General features: G+C 42.0%; 1 protein-coding gene across 2 annotated transcripts in view; it reads right to left on the reverse strand.

Annotated features, from left to right (window-relative positions):
* Window positions 1-5,612: 5,612 nt before the first annotated feature.
* The window catches only part of lama1 (laminin, alpha 1), a 33,666-nt gene continuing 23,194 nt past the window's right edge, over window positions 5,613-16,084 (reverse strand). For both annotated transcript variants that reach the window (XM_085418071.1, XM_085418070.1), the window contains exons 45-64: window positions 14,793-14,947; window positions 14,377-14,520; window positions 14,164-14,297; window positions 13,891-14,044; window positions 13,700-13,824; window positions 13,413-13,563; window positions 13,185-13,329; window positions 12,956-13,097; window positions 12,760-12,874; window positions 10,513-10,665; window positions 10,259-10,410; window positions 9,985-10,179; window positions 8,999-9,182; window positions 8,778-8,884; window positions 8,442-8,631; window positions 8,160-8,309; window positions 7,688-7,841; window positions 6,473-6,606; window positions 6,002-6,215; window positions 5,613-5,915 (exon numbers count right to left, since the gene is read on the reverse strand). In XM_085418071.1, the coding sequence (XP_085274197.1) occupies window positions 5,761-5,915; window positions 6,002-6,215; window positions 6,473-6,606; window positions 7,688-7,841; window positions 8,160-8,309; window positions 8,442-8,631; window positions 8,778-8,884; window positions 8,999-9,182; window positions 9,985-10,179; window positions 10,259-10,410; window positions 10,513-10,665; window positions 12,760-12,874; window positions 12,956-13,097; window positions 13,185-13,329; window positions 13,413-13,563; window positions 13,700-13,824; window positions 13,891-14,044; window positions 14,164-14,297; window positions 14,377-14,520; window positions 14,793-14,947 (3,053 nt within the window). In that variant the 3' untranslated portion in view covers window positions 5,613-5,760. The remainder of the gene's footprint in view (window positions 5,916-6,001; window positions 6,216-6,472; window positions 6,607-7,687; window positions 7,842-8,159; window positions 8,310-8,441; window positions 8,632-8,777; window positions 8,885-8,998; window positions 9,183-9,984; window positions 10,180-10,258; window positions 10,411-10,512; window positions 10,666-12,759; window positions 12,875-12,955; window positions 13,098-13,184; window positions 13,330-13,412; window positions 13,564-13,699; window positions 13,825-13,890; window positions 14,045-14,163; window positions 14,298-14,376; window positions 14,521-14,792; window positions 14,948-16,084) is intronic.

Consider the following 16,084-nt stretch of genomic DNA (forward strand, 5'->3'; position numbering starts at 1 on the left):
ACAACACTATTGCAAAGCAGGGAAATTTCACCGAGCTTCAGCTGTGTATTGACGTCTGGCATCTGGACCCTGTCAACCAGAAATAAAGACGCAAATGAGGGACCACAATGGAGACACGGGTTTCTCTTTTATGACATACACTATGTTGCCAAAACAAGCCATTCACTTTTTTCCTTTTTTTTTTTATATATAGCACTAAATCAGTTGCCTCAATGACCTTGTCTTCCACAGGGAGGTAAAGACCCTACAATATTAGAAAACAGAGAAATCCTAACAACCAGCTGTGACCCCCTATGAGCAATTGCATTGGCAACAGTGGGAGGGAAAACCCCCCATTTAACAACATGAAACATCTGGCAGAACCAGGGTCAAGGAGGGGTGGCCATCTGCTGCGACTGGGTGGGGATGAGGGGAGGAACACAGGCCAAAGACACGCTGTGGAAGAGAACCAGAGATTACAAATAACTAATGATTAAATGCAGAGAGGTGTATAAGGATGACACAGAGAGTGAGAAATGTAAAGAAGTGAAGAAACAGAGGCTAACAGAGCATCTTTTGTAACCTTCACAAGTGCTGTTTTTGTACTGTGATGAATTTGGAATTCAGATTGAAACTCTTCAAAAGAAAAAACGTTCCTTTCCATCCGATCAGTGTTTTACAACTACTCTGTGAAGAATGTCTGAGATAAAAGGAAGGTTGGAGATTGGCCTAAGACAGGTGATGGCTTTTTCAGGAATGTTTTCAATTAAAGCCACCCTAAAGGCATACATAGGTTTTTGATCATATTTAATATTAAAGCATTAATTAATTGTTGGACATTTTGGTCTAATAGAACTTGAACAGCTTGAATGGCTTGAATGAAGCAGTAACTGAAATTACTCAGAAAGATCAACTGGAGAGAACAGTTTAAATAAATATCAATAGGATTTAAAGTAGCTGTATAATGACATGTCTTTGGGATGTTATACAGTTTACTCTAATGGGTAAACTTTTATTTATGAAGAAATTCATGATTATTAATGTTAAAGGAATGCTTGGCTCAACAACTTTGTCTGCCTGGCTGCAGTGATGAAAAAAAACCTGCAGTATTTTTCATTTTCTTAGTCAGATTTTCCAACTGGAATCTTGCTTCAGGATGGTAGCAGTGCACATAAACAGGAGTAAAACTTAAACTTTTACTCTGTACTACCACTGTTGTCTTGCACAGAGAACTGACTCTACAAATAAAAATAAACCAACAACAGGTGTTATGCAAGATTGCTTACCAAGAGCAAAACAAATTCTATCTTTCCTCACTTTTACTACTGGAGCAGCTTCCAAGCGCTGTCGACTCAGGAGTCGTGTCACTCTTGGCTCTGACATCCAACTTCAGAGGTAAATGGACGGCAGCATTAACATCTCCAAAGTTGACCCACAGACGTTTGAAGTACCCACAACAGGTCAGGGATGACTTGTTGCCAAGTGGAGGAATTAAAGTATCTTTGGGTCCTGTTCATGAGTAAGGAGGAAGACTGATAGACTGATTGGTGCAGCAATGGAGAAGTTTGACAAATTCATTGCTAACCGGGTCAGGGCAGAACCAGGACATGTGAGATTCACCCATGTGAATCTGGCATTACAGAAATACCATACTGAGAGATCCCCACTGATCATTGCTCTCTTTGTTTCGTGTTATATACAGATCACTCCCCCTGATATGCAGTCTTGCATTAGTCCTGTGCAGAGCCTACACTTTGCAGAATATTGTTTACATGTTGTAGCTGTTTGCTGTCAGCAGGGGGGTTGTGTCACAAACAACTGCAGTGTTGCCAACTCCTCAGTAAGAAAAATCCCTATTGGCTGTCCTAAAAGTTGCTAGAAATCGCAAGATGACGTCATCCCTAAGTTGCCTAATTGGTTATGCTTATGTAATTGTAACCTACTGTTGGATACAGAAATAACATCGTGAAGGAGACATGAAGTGAGTTAAAAAAAATCCACTCTAAATGCATTTAGAATATATTTAGAACTACACATTAAATTTATTTTAGCAATTATTGTTTTTTTTTATGTCACACTTCCAACCGTCTTCCTTTGTCCGGGCTTGGGACCGGCAAAAGTGACCCGAAATAGATACGTGTGTGTGTGTGTGTGTGTGTTTTAAGTAGTTTTAAACTATGTGAGCCACAAAAAGTAACAGTAAAAGAACTGACTGCGTTACAGTCAGGGCGGGAGCAGCGGCTTCGCTCATGCGCGATTCATTTGCCAGTTTGGACGCGTAGGTGTGAACATCTCCTCCTGCTCTGACAGCACCTGGGGCAGGGGTCGGCAACCCGCGGCTCCGGAGCCGCATGCGGCTCTTTAGTCTTTATTTTGCGGCTCCGGGTGGTTTGGGAAAATAAATTAGAAGTATTTAGCTGAAGTGTATTTTATTTGTGTTTAGTTCTTTTTTTTAACTTGTAGTTCTAAATTGGAAGATTATTGTGATTTTGAAATATAAAAATAAAATTATATCTTATTATTTTTTCATCGCTCAAAATAAGCGTCACACTCGCGGAAGCCGGTGTACCCGCCGAAACGCCGTGCATTTATCGAGACTTTCAACCCCAGGTAGGCCGGATCCTCATTATGTCAGCAGCCATTCTCCACTGTGAACTATGTTAAAAACAAACACCGCTCACGCCTCACAGATGTCCTGCGTAAAGATGAAAGCCCCGATTTGCAGACGCTGTGAACAGAGGTTCGGGACCATAAGTCTTACTGTAAACATATCGATGATTTCATGAGCATGCTTTTCAGCATCTCTTTATTGACCCCTTTTCACACACGGTTGCTGTAGCATACAGCCAGCTGTAGCTTTTCAACAGCAGAGAGGGCACAGACTTTAAGGCAGCGAGGCGTGATTGCGGTTCCCGCTCAGGTGCGTCCGCCTCCCCTGCAGCGGCGCTGCAGACCACGCCCCGCCACACACATTAACCAGGTAAAATACATATTTAGGCAGAATTTTGCAAATATCTATTTTTTTTAGCATCGTCGTGCTTTTTTTCCAATTATTTTTTAAAAGTCAGGTCAAGGCTCCAAAAGCCCAAAGACGATATAAGGGTGGCGGCTCACAACAGTTTTTGTTTGCTACATGGATCATTTTAGTTCAGCTGGGTGTCTTTCCTTTTGTTATATTTCTTTAAGAGTTCAAAATGTGTTAATTACATGAATAAAATGTAATTTCCTCTGTAGCACTTCATGGATTTCATAAGCAACACACCTAAGTTGTTCTGTGGATTCTTTTAAAAAGCAGTTAAAAACTTTTCTGTTCAAACAAGCCTTTTGTTGATCTACGTATTTTATATTCTTTACATTATTTACATTTGATCTTTTACATTGTGTATAATGTCTATTGATCGTATTGTTTATTTTAATATTTGTGTACAGCGCTTTGTGACTGCCTGTCTGTGAAAAGCGCTTAATAAATAAACTTTACTTACTTAGTTGTTCACACAAAGCATAAAGGTAAAAAAAAAAAAAAAACAATATATACAGTGGTATCTTCATTTTAGATTTCAAAAAGTATTTGCGGCTCCCAGTGTTTTCTTTTGCGTGGAAACCGGGTCCAAGTGGCTGTTTGGGTGTTAAAGGTTGCAGACCCCTGACCTGGGGGGACTATCTGCCGCCTGTGAGCGCTTTGGCGAGGTGCCCACAGCAGCACCCGCTGCTTGTTGAGAGTAAGAGCGATACGTGGTTTCAAAGTCGTCATAAGTCTTGAAACGTGTTGTCCTCGGCAATGGATAATGGCTGAAAATAAAAACAGGTATCACTTTAGCCTGCTCCTAGTTTTATCAATTCTGCACTCTGCTTTGCAGTCCTCGATATCACTGAAATGCAGCCAGAAGCTGCTATTTTACGTTTTTGTCCGCTTCTTCACTTTTTCCCGACAGGCTCCCCCGTCTGTCTGTGTACCTGGCCTGTACCACTACACTTGCTATTTTAAAACATCTGCCGCCCTTTCTTTCACATCATGTCTTATCACCAATGGTGATGAGAGGGCTTACAGGGAGGAGGTCAGCGCCCTGACCCACTGGTGTCAAGACAACCATCTCACCCTCAACATCGCAAAGACAAAGGAGTTGATAGTGGACTTCCGGAGGTGCAGAGAAGTACACACCCCCATCACCATCAACGGCGCTGCTGTGGAGAGAGTGAGCAGCTTCCGGTTCCTTGGCGTACACCTGGCTGAGGATCTTACGTGGTCAGTACACACAAACAAAACAGTGAAGAAGGCGCAGCAGCGCCTCTTCTTTCTCAGGAGACTGAAAAGATTCGGCATGAGCCCCCGCATCCTCAGGACCTTCTATCACTGTGCCATTGAGAGCATCCTCACTGGATGCATCACCACCTGGTATGGCAACAGCACCGCCTACAACTGCAAAGCTCTCCAGCGAGTAGTGCGGTGCTCTGAACGGATAATTGGAGGTGAGCTTCCCTCCCTCCAAGACATCTACAGGAAGCGCTGCCTGAGGAAAGCGGGGAGGATCATCAAGGACTCCAGTCACCCCAGCCATCAACTGTTCAGACTGCTTCCATCAGGAAGGAGGTTCTGCAGCATCCGGTCCCGTACCAGCAGACTGAGAGACAGCTTCTTCCATCAGGCCATCAGACTGCTGAACACTTCATAGACACCTCAGCTTCACTACTGGAACTTCAACATTATGCACTCCACACTGTATATAAATGCCACTGTTTTGCACATGTCTCAACTCTGTATATTTTTATATATTTTATTTATTGTTTACTCTATTTAATTTGTAAAATATGTGTACACACACACACACACACACACACACACACACACACACACACACACACACACACACACACACACACATAGAAAATATTTAGTATACACATCCAGGAATGCATATACTATTATATATTGTACATATATTTATTAGTTTCAGATGTAGCCATTCTTGTATTTTGCTTGTTTACATTATTGTATTTTGCACAACTCTGTTGCTTGTGAAGCTCGCACACAAGAATTTCACTCACATGTGCTGTACCAATGTACCTGCACATGTGATGTGACAATAAAAGTGATTTGATTTGATAATGGTACGATCGCAGTCTGTCTTTGCATGCGATTGACCGCGTGGTTGTGCCCATCAAAGTAAAGTGCTTTCAACTGGATTCTCAGCAGGGCTGAAGAATCAGCTCCAACATACTGATGGGACATTAATAGCTGAGATATGAAATTCGTTTGACGCCACTTTAATAGAATAAACTAGAATTACTCTCAAATTACTCTCCCATCAACCTGCCCTGGGTCGTACCCCCACCGATCACTCTGTTACCTCTGGGATAGATTGGACCCTCCACCTAAGTGAATTAGATAAGTATTTACAAAAATGGGTAGATGGAAAAGGATGGCCTCAGCAGATGTCTAAACATAAAATGCTACTTAGATTACAGACAGATGACTCCTCCTTTTTAATGATGAGCTTAAATACAAAATGTGCCTTTACTCAAAAACTCAAACTGATCACCAGGAATGTGTTTCTTCTGTGGTTTAATTACTGTTCATGTTTACAGGCAGAAGTTACTGAAGTTTCTCTGCTTAGAAAATAAAAAGTATGAATATGTTAGTTTTAAGATGAACTTTAATCATTCAAGTTTGGACTACAGAGACTCAAAATCCACAGGAATAATCAGCAGAGACATTCACACTACACAGCCCATCAATCAATGATACTGCTCTGTGACATAATCCGGCATGCTTTCTGGCCACTGCTAGGAAGCGGGGCATGAGTTAGGGGTTACTCCCAACAGGAAGTGAGCAGAACTCAGATCAAGGGTCTTGGTCAGGTGGGACTTCAAGAGCTGCAGGTTCCTTAGACAACCTCTGAAGCTGGAGCTCAATGACAGGCAGTTCTGTTTGACACCAGCTACAGCAGAGAGATGGACAGGTTAGAATTATTTTTAGGTGTGTTCATCTTTTTTTTAAATTCTGTTTATGTTCAAAGGGTCTTACCTGGATATCCTCCCAGGAAGACAGGGTTATTAGTTTCAGCAGAGGTGGATTGTGGGTAAGGGTTTGCAGTGGTGTAAGTTCGCTCATCTACAGTTAGGCTGAGGGCATGTTTGGTTTTTTGGGCCAGCAGGCGGTGCCACTGCCCATCACATAGCATCTGGCCACCAGAACGCACTGACACTCGACCTGCCCCATTATTCACGTTGAAAACCACCTGAGGAGAAAAACAGATACACCTTTATTTACGCAAATAAAACTTCATTTGCATATTTAAAACTTAGTTTGCACAATCCTTTTCTATACATCTATTACTTTAGTCAAAAACCAAGAATAACAGAAGCTCTGATGTTACTGCAGCTATTAGAAAGATACCGTGAAAACGTGGCAACTTGCTCAGTTAGATCATTAAATCCCTGGGGTGTAGGCCTATTACTGTTTACATAATGCATAGAATGGAATATCTCTGCTCACCTGTCCATTGATCATCTCCAGTCCCACAGCATCGACTTTTGCACTGCTGATTCCCAGGAGCACTCCTTCTGATTGACTTGTTTGAAACTCCAGAGAGACTGTCATGTCAGAGCCAACCTTATAGCCATCATGGACTGCAGATGGAAACAGCATGTAATCAGATCATAGCTTAATCACGGTTAGAGACAGCTATCCAACACCTGTCTAGTATGTGACGTGCAGCTAGTTCCACACGTTTTTGGACAATGCCACTTTTTTTTCAGTTTTGCCTCTGCACACAAAAATAGTGTTCATTGCCGGAGGAGGAGAATAGTGTAGAGCATGACGTTAAAGTGCAAACTGCATTATGCTGCTAACACAACCTCAGTGCTAGCATGTCATCTGTGCAAAACCCACCCCAGCAGCCACACCCTGAACTTCAACAGGTAACAAAAAGCAGTGATGAGCAGTCAGGCGGCAGCCCGTTTCTACCTGTTCAGGTTTCTGAAGTACAATCAATGTGCTGACTGCTTTAAAGTCTCTGTGTTCTGGTTTTTGTCTTTACTTTCTACTGTCGAGTTTGAGTTCATACCCAGAAAATTAGTCATGTGTGTCCTAATTAGAATAGGGATTTGTGTTGGCCTCAGGTTTATATTGGTTATTTACCAATATAAACAATGCGTTTCAGGTCATTTTACAGAAAAACACAAAAGTAATGTAACCCATAACAATGCTTTTGATATGCTTCTTAGCAATGATGAAGCTAATGAGAACCCAATTAAAACGGATAAGAAATCGAATCGATAAGTGATATTTGCAGTGGAATCGGTGTCGCTAAATTCTTATCAATTGCCATCCGTAGACAGAAGTCAACAAAAATGGATGCTAGTTCTCAAGTGGACCTCTGTGTTTTTGCAGTTGGTGGATTGCTGTAACTTGACAACAATTAGCAACGGTCTGTGCACTCCACCTATACAGTTTATGAAAATGTGCTTTCATTTGTTCATATCTCGGTACACCCATCATCCAAACATTATAACTCTTGCTCCAACTACCTAAAAACAGGCTCTCAAAATTGTGGCCCAATAAGGAAGCAGCCAAAAGTAACTTCTCATATGAACTATAGGCAAAAGCTGTACAGACTATAGGCTGTCAAAAGTCCTTCTATACTAATCAGACCGATCAGTCTGCATCTCATCTTCAGCGCAGATGATTTTGTCTACAAGTTTGACTTACTCATTTCAGCGTATCCGCTTCCATTAAAGTAACTTCCTATCTGGTCTCTGGTGAAACAGGATGTGACACCATGTTGTGACGCCGGCTTAGACACATCCAACATGACACCATTCAGACTGATGGACCGAACACAGCCTGGAAAACTGCTGGTATCCTGAGAACCAAACAGGAAGAAAGACAGGGGGAGACACATGGGAGCAGAAAGGGGGAGAGATTTCCAATAGAGTCAGAATACCTGTGAGTTTCAAAAATGTGCGCAAAGAAAATTTGTCTACATATTAATTCTTAGCGCAAAAATTTCTTCCTGTGAAATCAGGACACTCGTGCAAAAGATGTTCAATAACTCAAGAGTTTCTCTTCTAGGTACATAAAATGCTTTTTTAAAACATCAAATAAAATGATTTGATGTATTTGGGGTAATAATGTTTGTGTCTTTTGTGTTTAACGGTGAAAAAATGAAAAACAATCATACTCCGATTCTCCTGCTGGTCATAGTGTGAGGTGTTCCTCCTAGGAAAACTTTGTTGGCCACATCCAGCTGATTTCCTTTGACTGAGATGGATTCAGTTTTCAAACTGTTGACAGACACTGACATCAACCGCCGGCCCACCTCTGCAACCACCTGAGACACGGTGAACACCACAGCATTCAAACAAAGCTATTTTTGTCTTAACACCAAAACCTCAAACACAGGTTGAAATTTACAGAGTTTGACATTGATGCGTCTACAGTGCCTCGTGTCCAATTAACTCACAGTGTGCCACTCTCCATTGTTAACAGCTACAGATGAGGTGATCGAGGCCGGGCCTTTCCCCAAATCAGCTGACATCATCAGCCTGCCCCCCTTTAGGCTGAGGACAACAAAGTCCATCTGCTTGGAGTCGGAGAGAAGGAGGATCAACCCGTCCAGGGCCCAGCTTCGAACTAACAACCTCACCGACACACTGAGGAAGGGAACAGACACAGTAGTGAAGACAAGAGTGAGACACAAACACACCACAGCAGTGTCGGAGATGGAGTGTTATACAAAGATGAAGTGACCTGTCCCCTGTGTGACCCGAGAGTTGCCTCTGTTGCTATGGAAACTCACCTCTTTCTGACTGTGCTTGGGTTGATAATGAAGGTCATGTGACTGTTTCTGGACAAGCCAAACTGAACTGATGACGGCACAAAGGTTAACTCCCCATCTGATGCACACTGCATCACACACATAAATCAAAAACCAATAATCAATAAAAACGGACATATTGATTAAATTAATCAATTAAAATGAATGCACTGAGAATAGGTGATAATGAATATAGTAATTACCGTTAGACCTTCAGGTGACAGGGCACCAAACTGTGTGGGCTGAGGTAGAGGTAAATGAGTAGGGTCTGGAGTTACGTTTACATCCTGGTCATCAGGAAGGAGCACATCCCCAAGCTTCTCCTCCAAGACGCATTTGTCAAACTTCACCCCCTCATATCTCAGAGCTCCTGAAAGGTCAACAAGCCTGCACAGAGCCACAAAATCAAAACTGTTGTTGTCCGAACTCCTTTGGAGTCTATGAAGGCTCTTACATGAGATGGTCTAGTCCAAGGAGACCTTAGTCCTTGTAATGCAAAGCACCGCACCTGACTCCTAGGTAACACTGACAGCAGCAGATAACAATCAGGAACCGCCCTAAAATAATTTTACCATTAGAGCCATAAATCCCATTTATTCTTTTTTGACTTAAGGAAATTTGCTTCTGCTGCTGGTGTCTGATGTACAATACTATGCAAAAGTCTTGAGCCAATCCCCATTTCTTTATATTTGGTATGAAAAATTACTGAAACTTGCAAACAATTATGGAAATACAGTATAAAGGGTCAAAAAAGAATTTTAAAGTCAGTATTTAGTATGACCAGCTTTATTCTTTAGCACATCCTAAACTCTCTTTGGTATGATTTCCTGTAAGTTCTTTAAGTAGTGTTCAAGAAAAGCTCTCCAGGCTTTTTGAGGGACATTCTTGGCAAAACAACCTCTTCTGAAGGTCGCAAATTGTAGATCTAATAGTCAGGGGAAACTGCCTGACATTTCAACTACCCAACTGGCTTTAAAAGGTTTGGGATCTAAATCAGCCTTTGAATAGTTTGGAAATGAACGCTTTGATTTCTTTGATTGAAAAAGCAGTGGTGTCAGAAAACAGAGACACATCTGTAAACTGCATTTTCAGGAGCCTTCAGATGGGTGCATTCAAAGAAGCTTTTGGCAGGCATTGGAAATATGCAGTCGTTGAATTGGGACACAACTTGGATGTGTAAAACACTTACGCTCTGCCAACTGCCAGGTGTTGGATGCAGCCTTTGAACAACCTAGATATTTTCTGCAATCTGATTGGTAGACGGGCGTCATCAGCTGAAGGCAGCCCACCAATAAATAGAGAGGCTGGAGACAGCCGAGAAAATACACCCGGCAACAGGGACACAAGCTTCTTATGTTCCTCATCAATCTGCACTGAGAGCGACCTGAAAGACAGTTAAGAAAGGCCAGACAGGTGAGATGTGAGAAGAAGCATAAAAGTTAGCATGTTATGCTAATACTTACTTTTTGTTGATGGTAATGATCACAGAATGTTTCATTCTGTCACTGAAGGATCCTCCATCAGGCTTTATCACAGTTACCTTACGTGTGGCTCCGCCCACCTCTCCAAGCTCCACCTCCAATGCTCCCGAGACTAGGTGAACAGATAGGAAGTACTGCACATACAGACACATAGAAAAATTCAGGTTGCAGTGTCACCCACATAGCTTTGTTAGTTCAAATAGACTTGGTATACATGTGACCTAAATCAGTCTCACCTGTTTGTGTGAGCGATCATTACTGAAAGCAGCCAGCAGGACCCCTGATTGGTTGTTGGAGGAGAAGGAGAAGAGCAACTCTGCTTCTTGACCAAACGATGGTGGAGTGATCTGAACATAGCCTCCAGCCAATAGGGACACACTTCGCACCGCCTGGTCAATACATTAATCAGTCAAACAACTAACCTGTAAATCAATCAAGCTGTTATCCTACGAGTGTGATCAGTGTTCATTACAAATTAACAAAAGTGACCTCAAAGCACTTTAAAATCTAAGATATTTATAGTACAATATTAGAGAGAAAACCCGAAAAATTAGACAATACCCTACGAGCAGTACTTGGCAAGAGTTAAAGGGCAGCAATAACTCGCTTTTAACAGGAAGTGACCTGAGAGAACCAGGCTCAGGATAGTTGGAGCATTTTACAACAACTGGTTGAGGGATTTAGGGGAGACACAAGGGCAAAACACCAACCATGGAGGGGAGAAATACAAATTTAATGTCGCAGTAGTTGTATGGTTCAGGAGTGAAACGAGGAGAGTAGAAACAAATGCCCAGTGCATCATCAGTAGTTTGAGCCTGAATGGTTCAAGGATACCTGTTCCAGTGTTAACTAATAGTTATTTCAAAAAGGAGAATCCAAAGTCTAATCCTATGGAGGGTGTCTGTGTCCTGAATCTAAACTTGGATTTTGTTCTACAGCTTTGACAGCTGAAGGCTCTGCTTCCCTGCATACCGAGAGCCAAGTACTAAAGTACTCTATCTGGATAATATGATACTAAGACTTTAAGATATGATGAGGTCTGATCAAGACTTCATATGTGAGAAGAAAATTTAAAATTCAATTACAAGGAGCCAATGAAGAGAAGCTAAAATAAATATGAGCTTTCTCTCACTGCTTTGTCCAACCTCAAAGTAACAAAGGCAGAGGATAGTGGGAAGGAAACAGTCAGGAACAAACCTCCTGCAGAACCAGGCTCGAGGAGGGGCAGCCATCTGCCATGACCTGCTGGTGGTGATAGAAAGTTCTACATATTTGTTTTATATGTGTATTGAAGGACAAAAACAACTCCAAGGTTCTTCACAGTAGTACTGGAAGTCAATGAAACAACTGTTGGACAGTTATTTTATTTCATACTTCAGAAAAATTAACATCAGTTTTGTCTAAATTTACAAGCTGAAAATTACTTGTCATCCAAGGACTTTAGTTCAGTGGATTATTGTGCATTATTATATGTATCAGTACATGCATTTATTAAAACGTGTATATTAGTATATTATTAGCTTGGATCTCAAAAGAGACTTGAGATGAATAGAGATGGAGTCAGGCAGGGTGACAGATATAGTCAATGTAGTATTATGTGCAGCCTTGAGGAAAATTAATTAAACCTTGTGATTCAATAGAATGTAGAAACAATTTTAGCAACAACAACTAATAAATAAAAAAATAATAATTTTCTTTTTCAGTCTCTTGCGTGATTGTGGATTAATTTTGCCCTATTATTCCTTCAGTTCGTGGAGGTTTGTGGGTTTGTTTAAGGTTCTGCCATAGTGTTTCAATCAGGTTCTGGAGTTTCACTGGTCACTTAGTTATGCTGCTGTATTCAGCGGATTACTATATTTTTTCTGACTATATAGGGGCTTGTCTGATTCTTGGGGATTCTTTCAAAAATGTGAGATAAAGACCCTGCAATAGCACTGTGAGTCCAGTATTGTTGTGAATTGGTGCTATATACAGAAAACTGAATCTAAATCAATTCAACTGAACAGATTTCCTGGCATGCTTGGGAATCATTGTCCTGTTGTATGACCCAGTTCGGACCAAGCTTAACTGTTGTGGAAACGGCCTCATATTTGACTCAAGAATACAGAGGAGTTCATGGTAGACTTGATGACTGGAAGGTGCCCAGGTCCTCTTACTGCAAAAACAAACTAATCACTCCTATGCTACCATGCTTGACAGTTGCTATGAGTTGTGTGTCCTGATTTTCTGTGTTGGTCTTTACCAAACATCGTACTGTGAATTATTGGCAGACATCTCCACTTTGGTCTTGTCTGTCCAAATTTGTAATTCAGTTTCAATTATTTAGTGCAGAAATCACAACTGGTGCTTTATATTCTAATATAAAGACCCTGCAATAATCCTGAGAAAACCCCAACAATCAGATGATGTCCTGTTAGTGAGCAAGAAAAACTCTTCCAACAAGTAGAAGTGGGATAACTGGGGCTTGTATAGTCTGAGCTTACCTTGAGTATGCAGCCTTTCCTGACACCATGTGCATCCCTTAGCAGGTCAAAGTTGGACCGAGCAATCTCCACATTTTTTATACACCCCACGTAAGACCGGGATGCTACTTGTCGCCTAGCAACCAGAGAGATGGCATTCACAGGTGATAACACGGTTCTGGCTATATTATAATCACCTTTGTCTTCAAAAACTCACCTGATTGGTCTGGAAGCAGGAAATCCACCAATGAAGATAGGGTCAAGATCAGAGCGGTTCAGATCAGAGGCCTTTCCAGGAGAGTCCGCTTCCAACACTTCCTTCTCCGATGACTGGTCAGCTGCCATTATGGACAAGTAACCTGGCCACACAGAAAAATGTGAAATAACATTTAGCAGTGTGGACACGGAAGCAGCAGCACGAGTATTACTAGGAGTAATAGTAGTACCTTTGCGTTTGTTCCTCTGCAGTGTGATTTTGTACCACACTCCAGTGTTGTACTTCCTGTTGGAGGTCAGCATCAGAGCACCAGAGCCAAGGTCAAAGGTCAAACGAATACGCCCCTCCACCAACTCCATGGACAGGAAGTCTCTCTGTCGATGACAGAAAGTGAGGTATGTGTATGTTTCCTTAAAAATAAGAAGCCCAGCAAAGACTGTAAATGTGTGTGTCGTACAGTGTTGTTGGAGGCCAAGTACAGCAACAATCCGACTGGAGACAGAGTTTTAAACTGCAAAACGATTAACGTGGAAGTAGACCGCAGAGACTTCTGGACCACTGAATAGCCAGATCCATCAAAGTGAAAGGAAGTTTCCTCTGCTTGGGGACTGTGAGTGACACAAAATACAAGTCAGAATTTGCATAAGGAATGTGCAGATTTAGCAAACTGTGTGTGTAACGTGTTTGTGTTGCATCCATGTAAGTGCTGTGTACACGTAAATATGTTAAAACTTGTGTGAGTACCTGCTGAAGCAGCCGCCACACTCTCCCTCTGTATGGTCATAGTTCCAGAGTCCAATGTTCTGCTCATTCAGTGAAACTTCACCCAGGCAGCCCTGGAAGGTGGTCGATCGCAGTGCCGCAGGCCGCTGAAATCAAACACACCGAGTTAGCCCTTCTTCACCTGCACACAGACGTGCATACCTGATGTGTACCTGTGTATGAGCTCCCAGCCCTGCGATGTAAACAAAGCTGTTTTCGTCGATGTCTAAAACTTGGAAGGTTCCTGGTGATGTTGTTGTTACTGCTGGCAGCAGAGCTGACTCAGAATCCAGCTGATGGACTGACAGTGCAACATGTGATCCAAATCTGCCGGGATCATGACATTGTGGCATACACAAACACAGCTGTAAACCTATATCCACCTGCGTCTTCAATCGTGTGATTAGTTTAAATCGTTTAGTTTAGTTTTGTGGGGGTTTTGTTACCGTGTAGCATTGATCTTTGTCCATCTATTGTTGGTGATATCCAGTCCAGGAAACTCAAGCCGGGTGCTGCCCGAGCCCACATCCCACAGTAGAGAAACCTGTCCATTATGCATCTCAGCAGCCAAGAAGTCCATCTGAAACAACAGCTTCAGTTAGGATGCAGAACGAAACAGTTTCTGTTACTACTCATTAACAGCAAGTTATTGTCTTTACCGTAGTGTTGCTGCCCAGGTAAAAGAGCAGGTTATTTGGAGTGGTCGTCTTGACGATCAGATTCAGAGTGTTGAAGTTACTGGACTGAATCGATGGTCTGTAGGAACGAACACAGCCTCTGTCCGCTTGCAGTGCCACCTTAATCTGACGATGTTACACCACAACACCATCATTATCAAGAGAAATTGTGAGGTCTTTACCTTACAATGTAAAGTGCCTTGAAATAACTGTTGTTGTGGATAATCATAGTCACAGGATTATCCATCCTGGTCACAGATGTCCTAATTCTCTGGTTGAGGCTGCCTTATCTACGGTAAACTGTTTGCTGTTCATTTCTTTCCTGTTTGAGGAGTTTTGTAGACATCTATAATCATTTTGGGACAGTGATAGAAGCCATTGTGTGAGTGTTTACTTACCGATGCTGCCTGTCTGCGGGCCTGATAGATCAGCTCCCGGATGTCAGACAAGTTTCTGCTCAATGTTTCTCCTAACATTCTCATTGGTTTTATTCTGTCCATCAGATGCTGTGTACGATATTCTGCCTCCTCCATCTTATGCTGCATCTCATTGGCTGAGCACACAGGAAACAGGAAGAGTTAGGCTAAAGCTGTCTTATTTAATGAATCATTTCAATGTAAGCAGCTATCTCCTGGAAGTTTTCAGTCTTTTGAATATGTGCCTTTTACAGCTGAAGGCCCCATCCAAAGTTGTGTTTCTTAATGTTTACAGGCCTCCCAAATACTGCAAAGACTTTTTTAATGATCTCAGTGAACTGCTGTCTGTGATCTGTGTTGATTTCGACTGTGTAATTATTGTTGGGGATTTTAACATCCATGTGGACAACCCTCAGGACAAAGGGACTAAAGACCTGAGTGACACTCTGGGCAACCTTGGGCTGACGCAGCATGTAACAGAGGCCACACATAATAGAGGACACACTCTCGACCTACTGATCTCCAAAGGCCTGAGCATTTCAAAGGTTACTGTGTCTGATGTGGGCCTGTCTGATCATTACTGTGTTTTCTTTGAAAGTAAAATTTCAGCCCACACAAATACGTCAACAGCAGTGATAACAAAACGGTGTATAACTGAAAACAGTATTGAGATCTTTAACCAGGTCTTCCCATTAACACCTGATCTGTCCAGAGGGTCAGTCAATGAGCTCGTCAATAGCTTCAATGCTAAAATGTTAAATGTAATGGACACTATTGCTCCCATTAAGGTGAAGGTTATCTCTGGAAGGAAAAAGTCTCCATGGAGAAACTCCACACTGGTGAAAATGAAAAAAGAGAGTGTAGGAAAGCTGAGCGCAGATGGAGAAAAACAAACCTCCAGGTTCATTATGACATCTATAAAGAGAAACTTCACAATTATAATTTACAACTGAGGAGTGCAAGAAGGTCCTACTTCTCTGACATCATCACTAAAAACAGCCATAATGCTCGGGTCTTATTTTCTACAGTTGACAGGCTAACAAACCCTCCTGTGCCAGTGGCAGCTGAACTTCATTCGACCATGGCCTGCAATGACTTTGCCAAATTCTTCACAGAAAAAATCCAAAAGACAAGCAATTGGTACATCAACAGCAGATCCAGAATATGTACTGTGTCCACCGAAAAACTGTTTAAACACCATGAAACAGTTTCCCTACCCTATTAACCCTATTGTATCCTATTAACAGCAAAGACCTGGAGGACATCTTAGGTCA

Source organism: Rhamphochromis longiceps, linkage group LG9 (genome assembly GCF_057381845.1).
Source record: "Rhamphochromis longiceps isolate RC_006_pf linkage group LG9, R_longiceps_female_GT1.1, whole genome shotgun sequence".
Lineage (NCBI taxonomy): Eukaryota > Metazoa > Chordata > Actinopteri > Cichliformes > Cichlidae > Rhamphochromis > Rhamphochromis longiceps.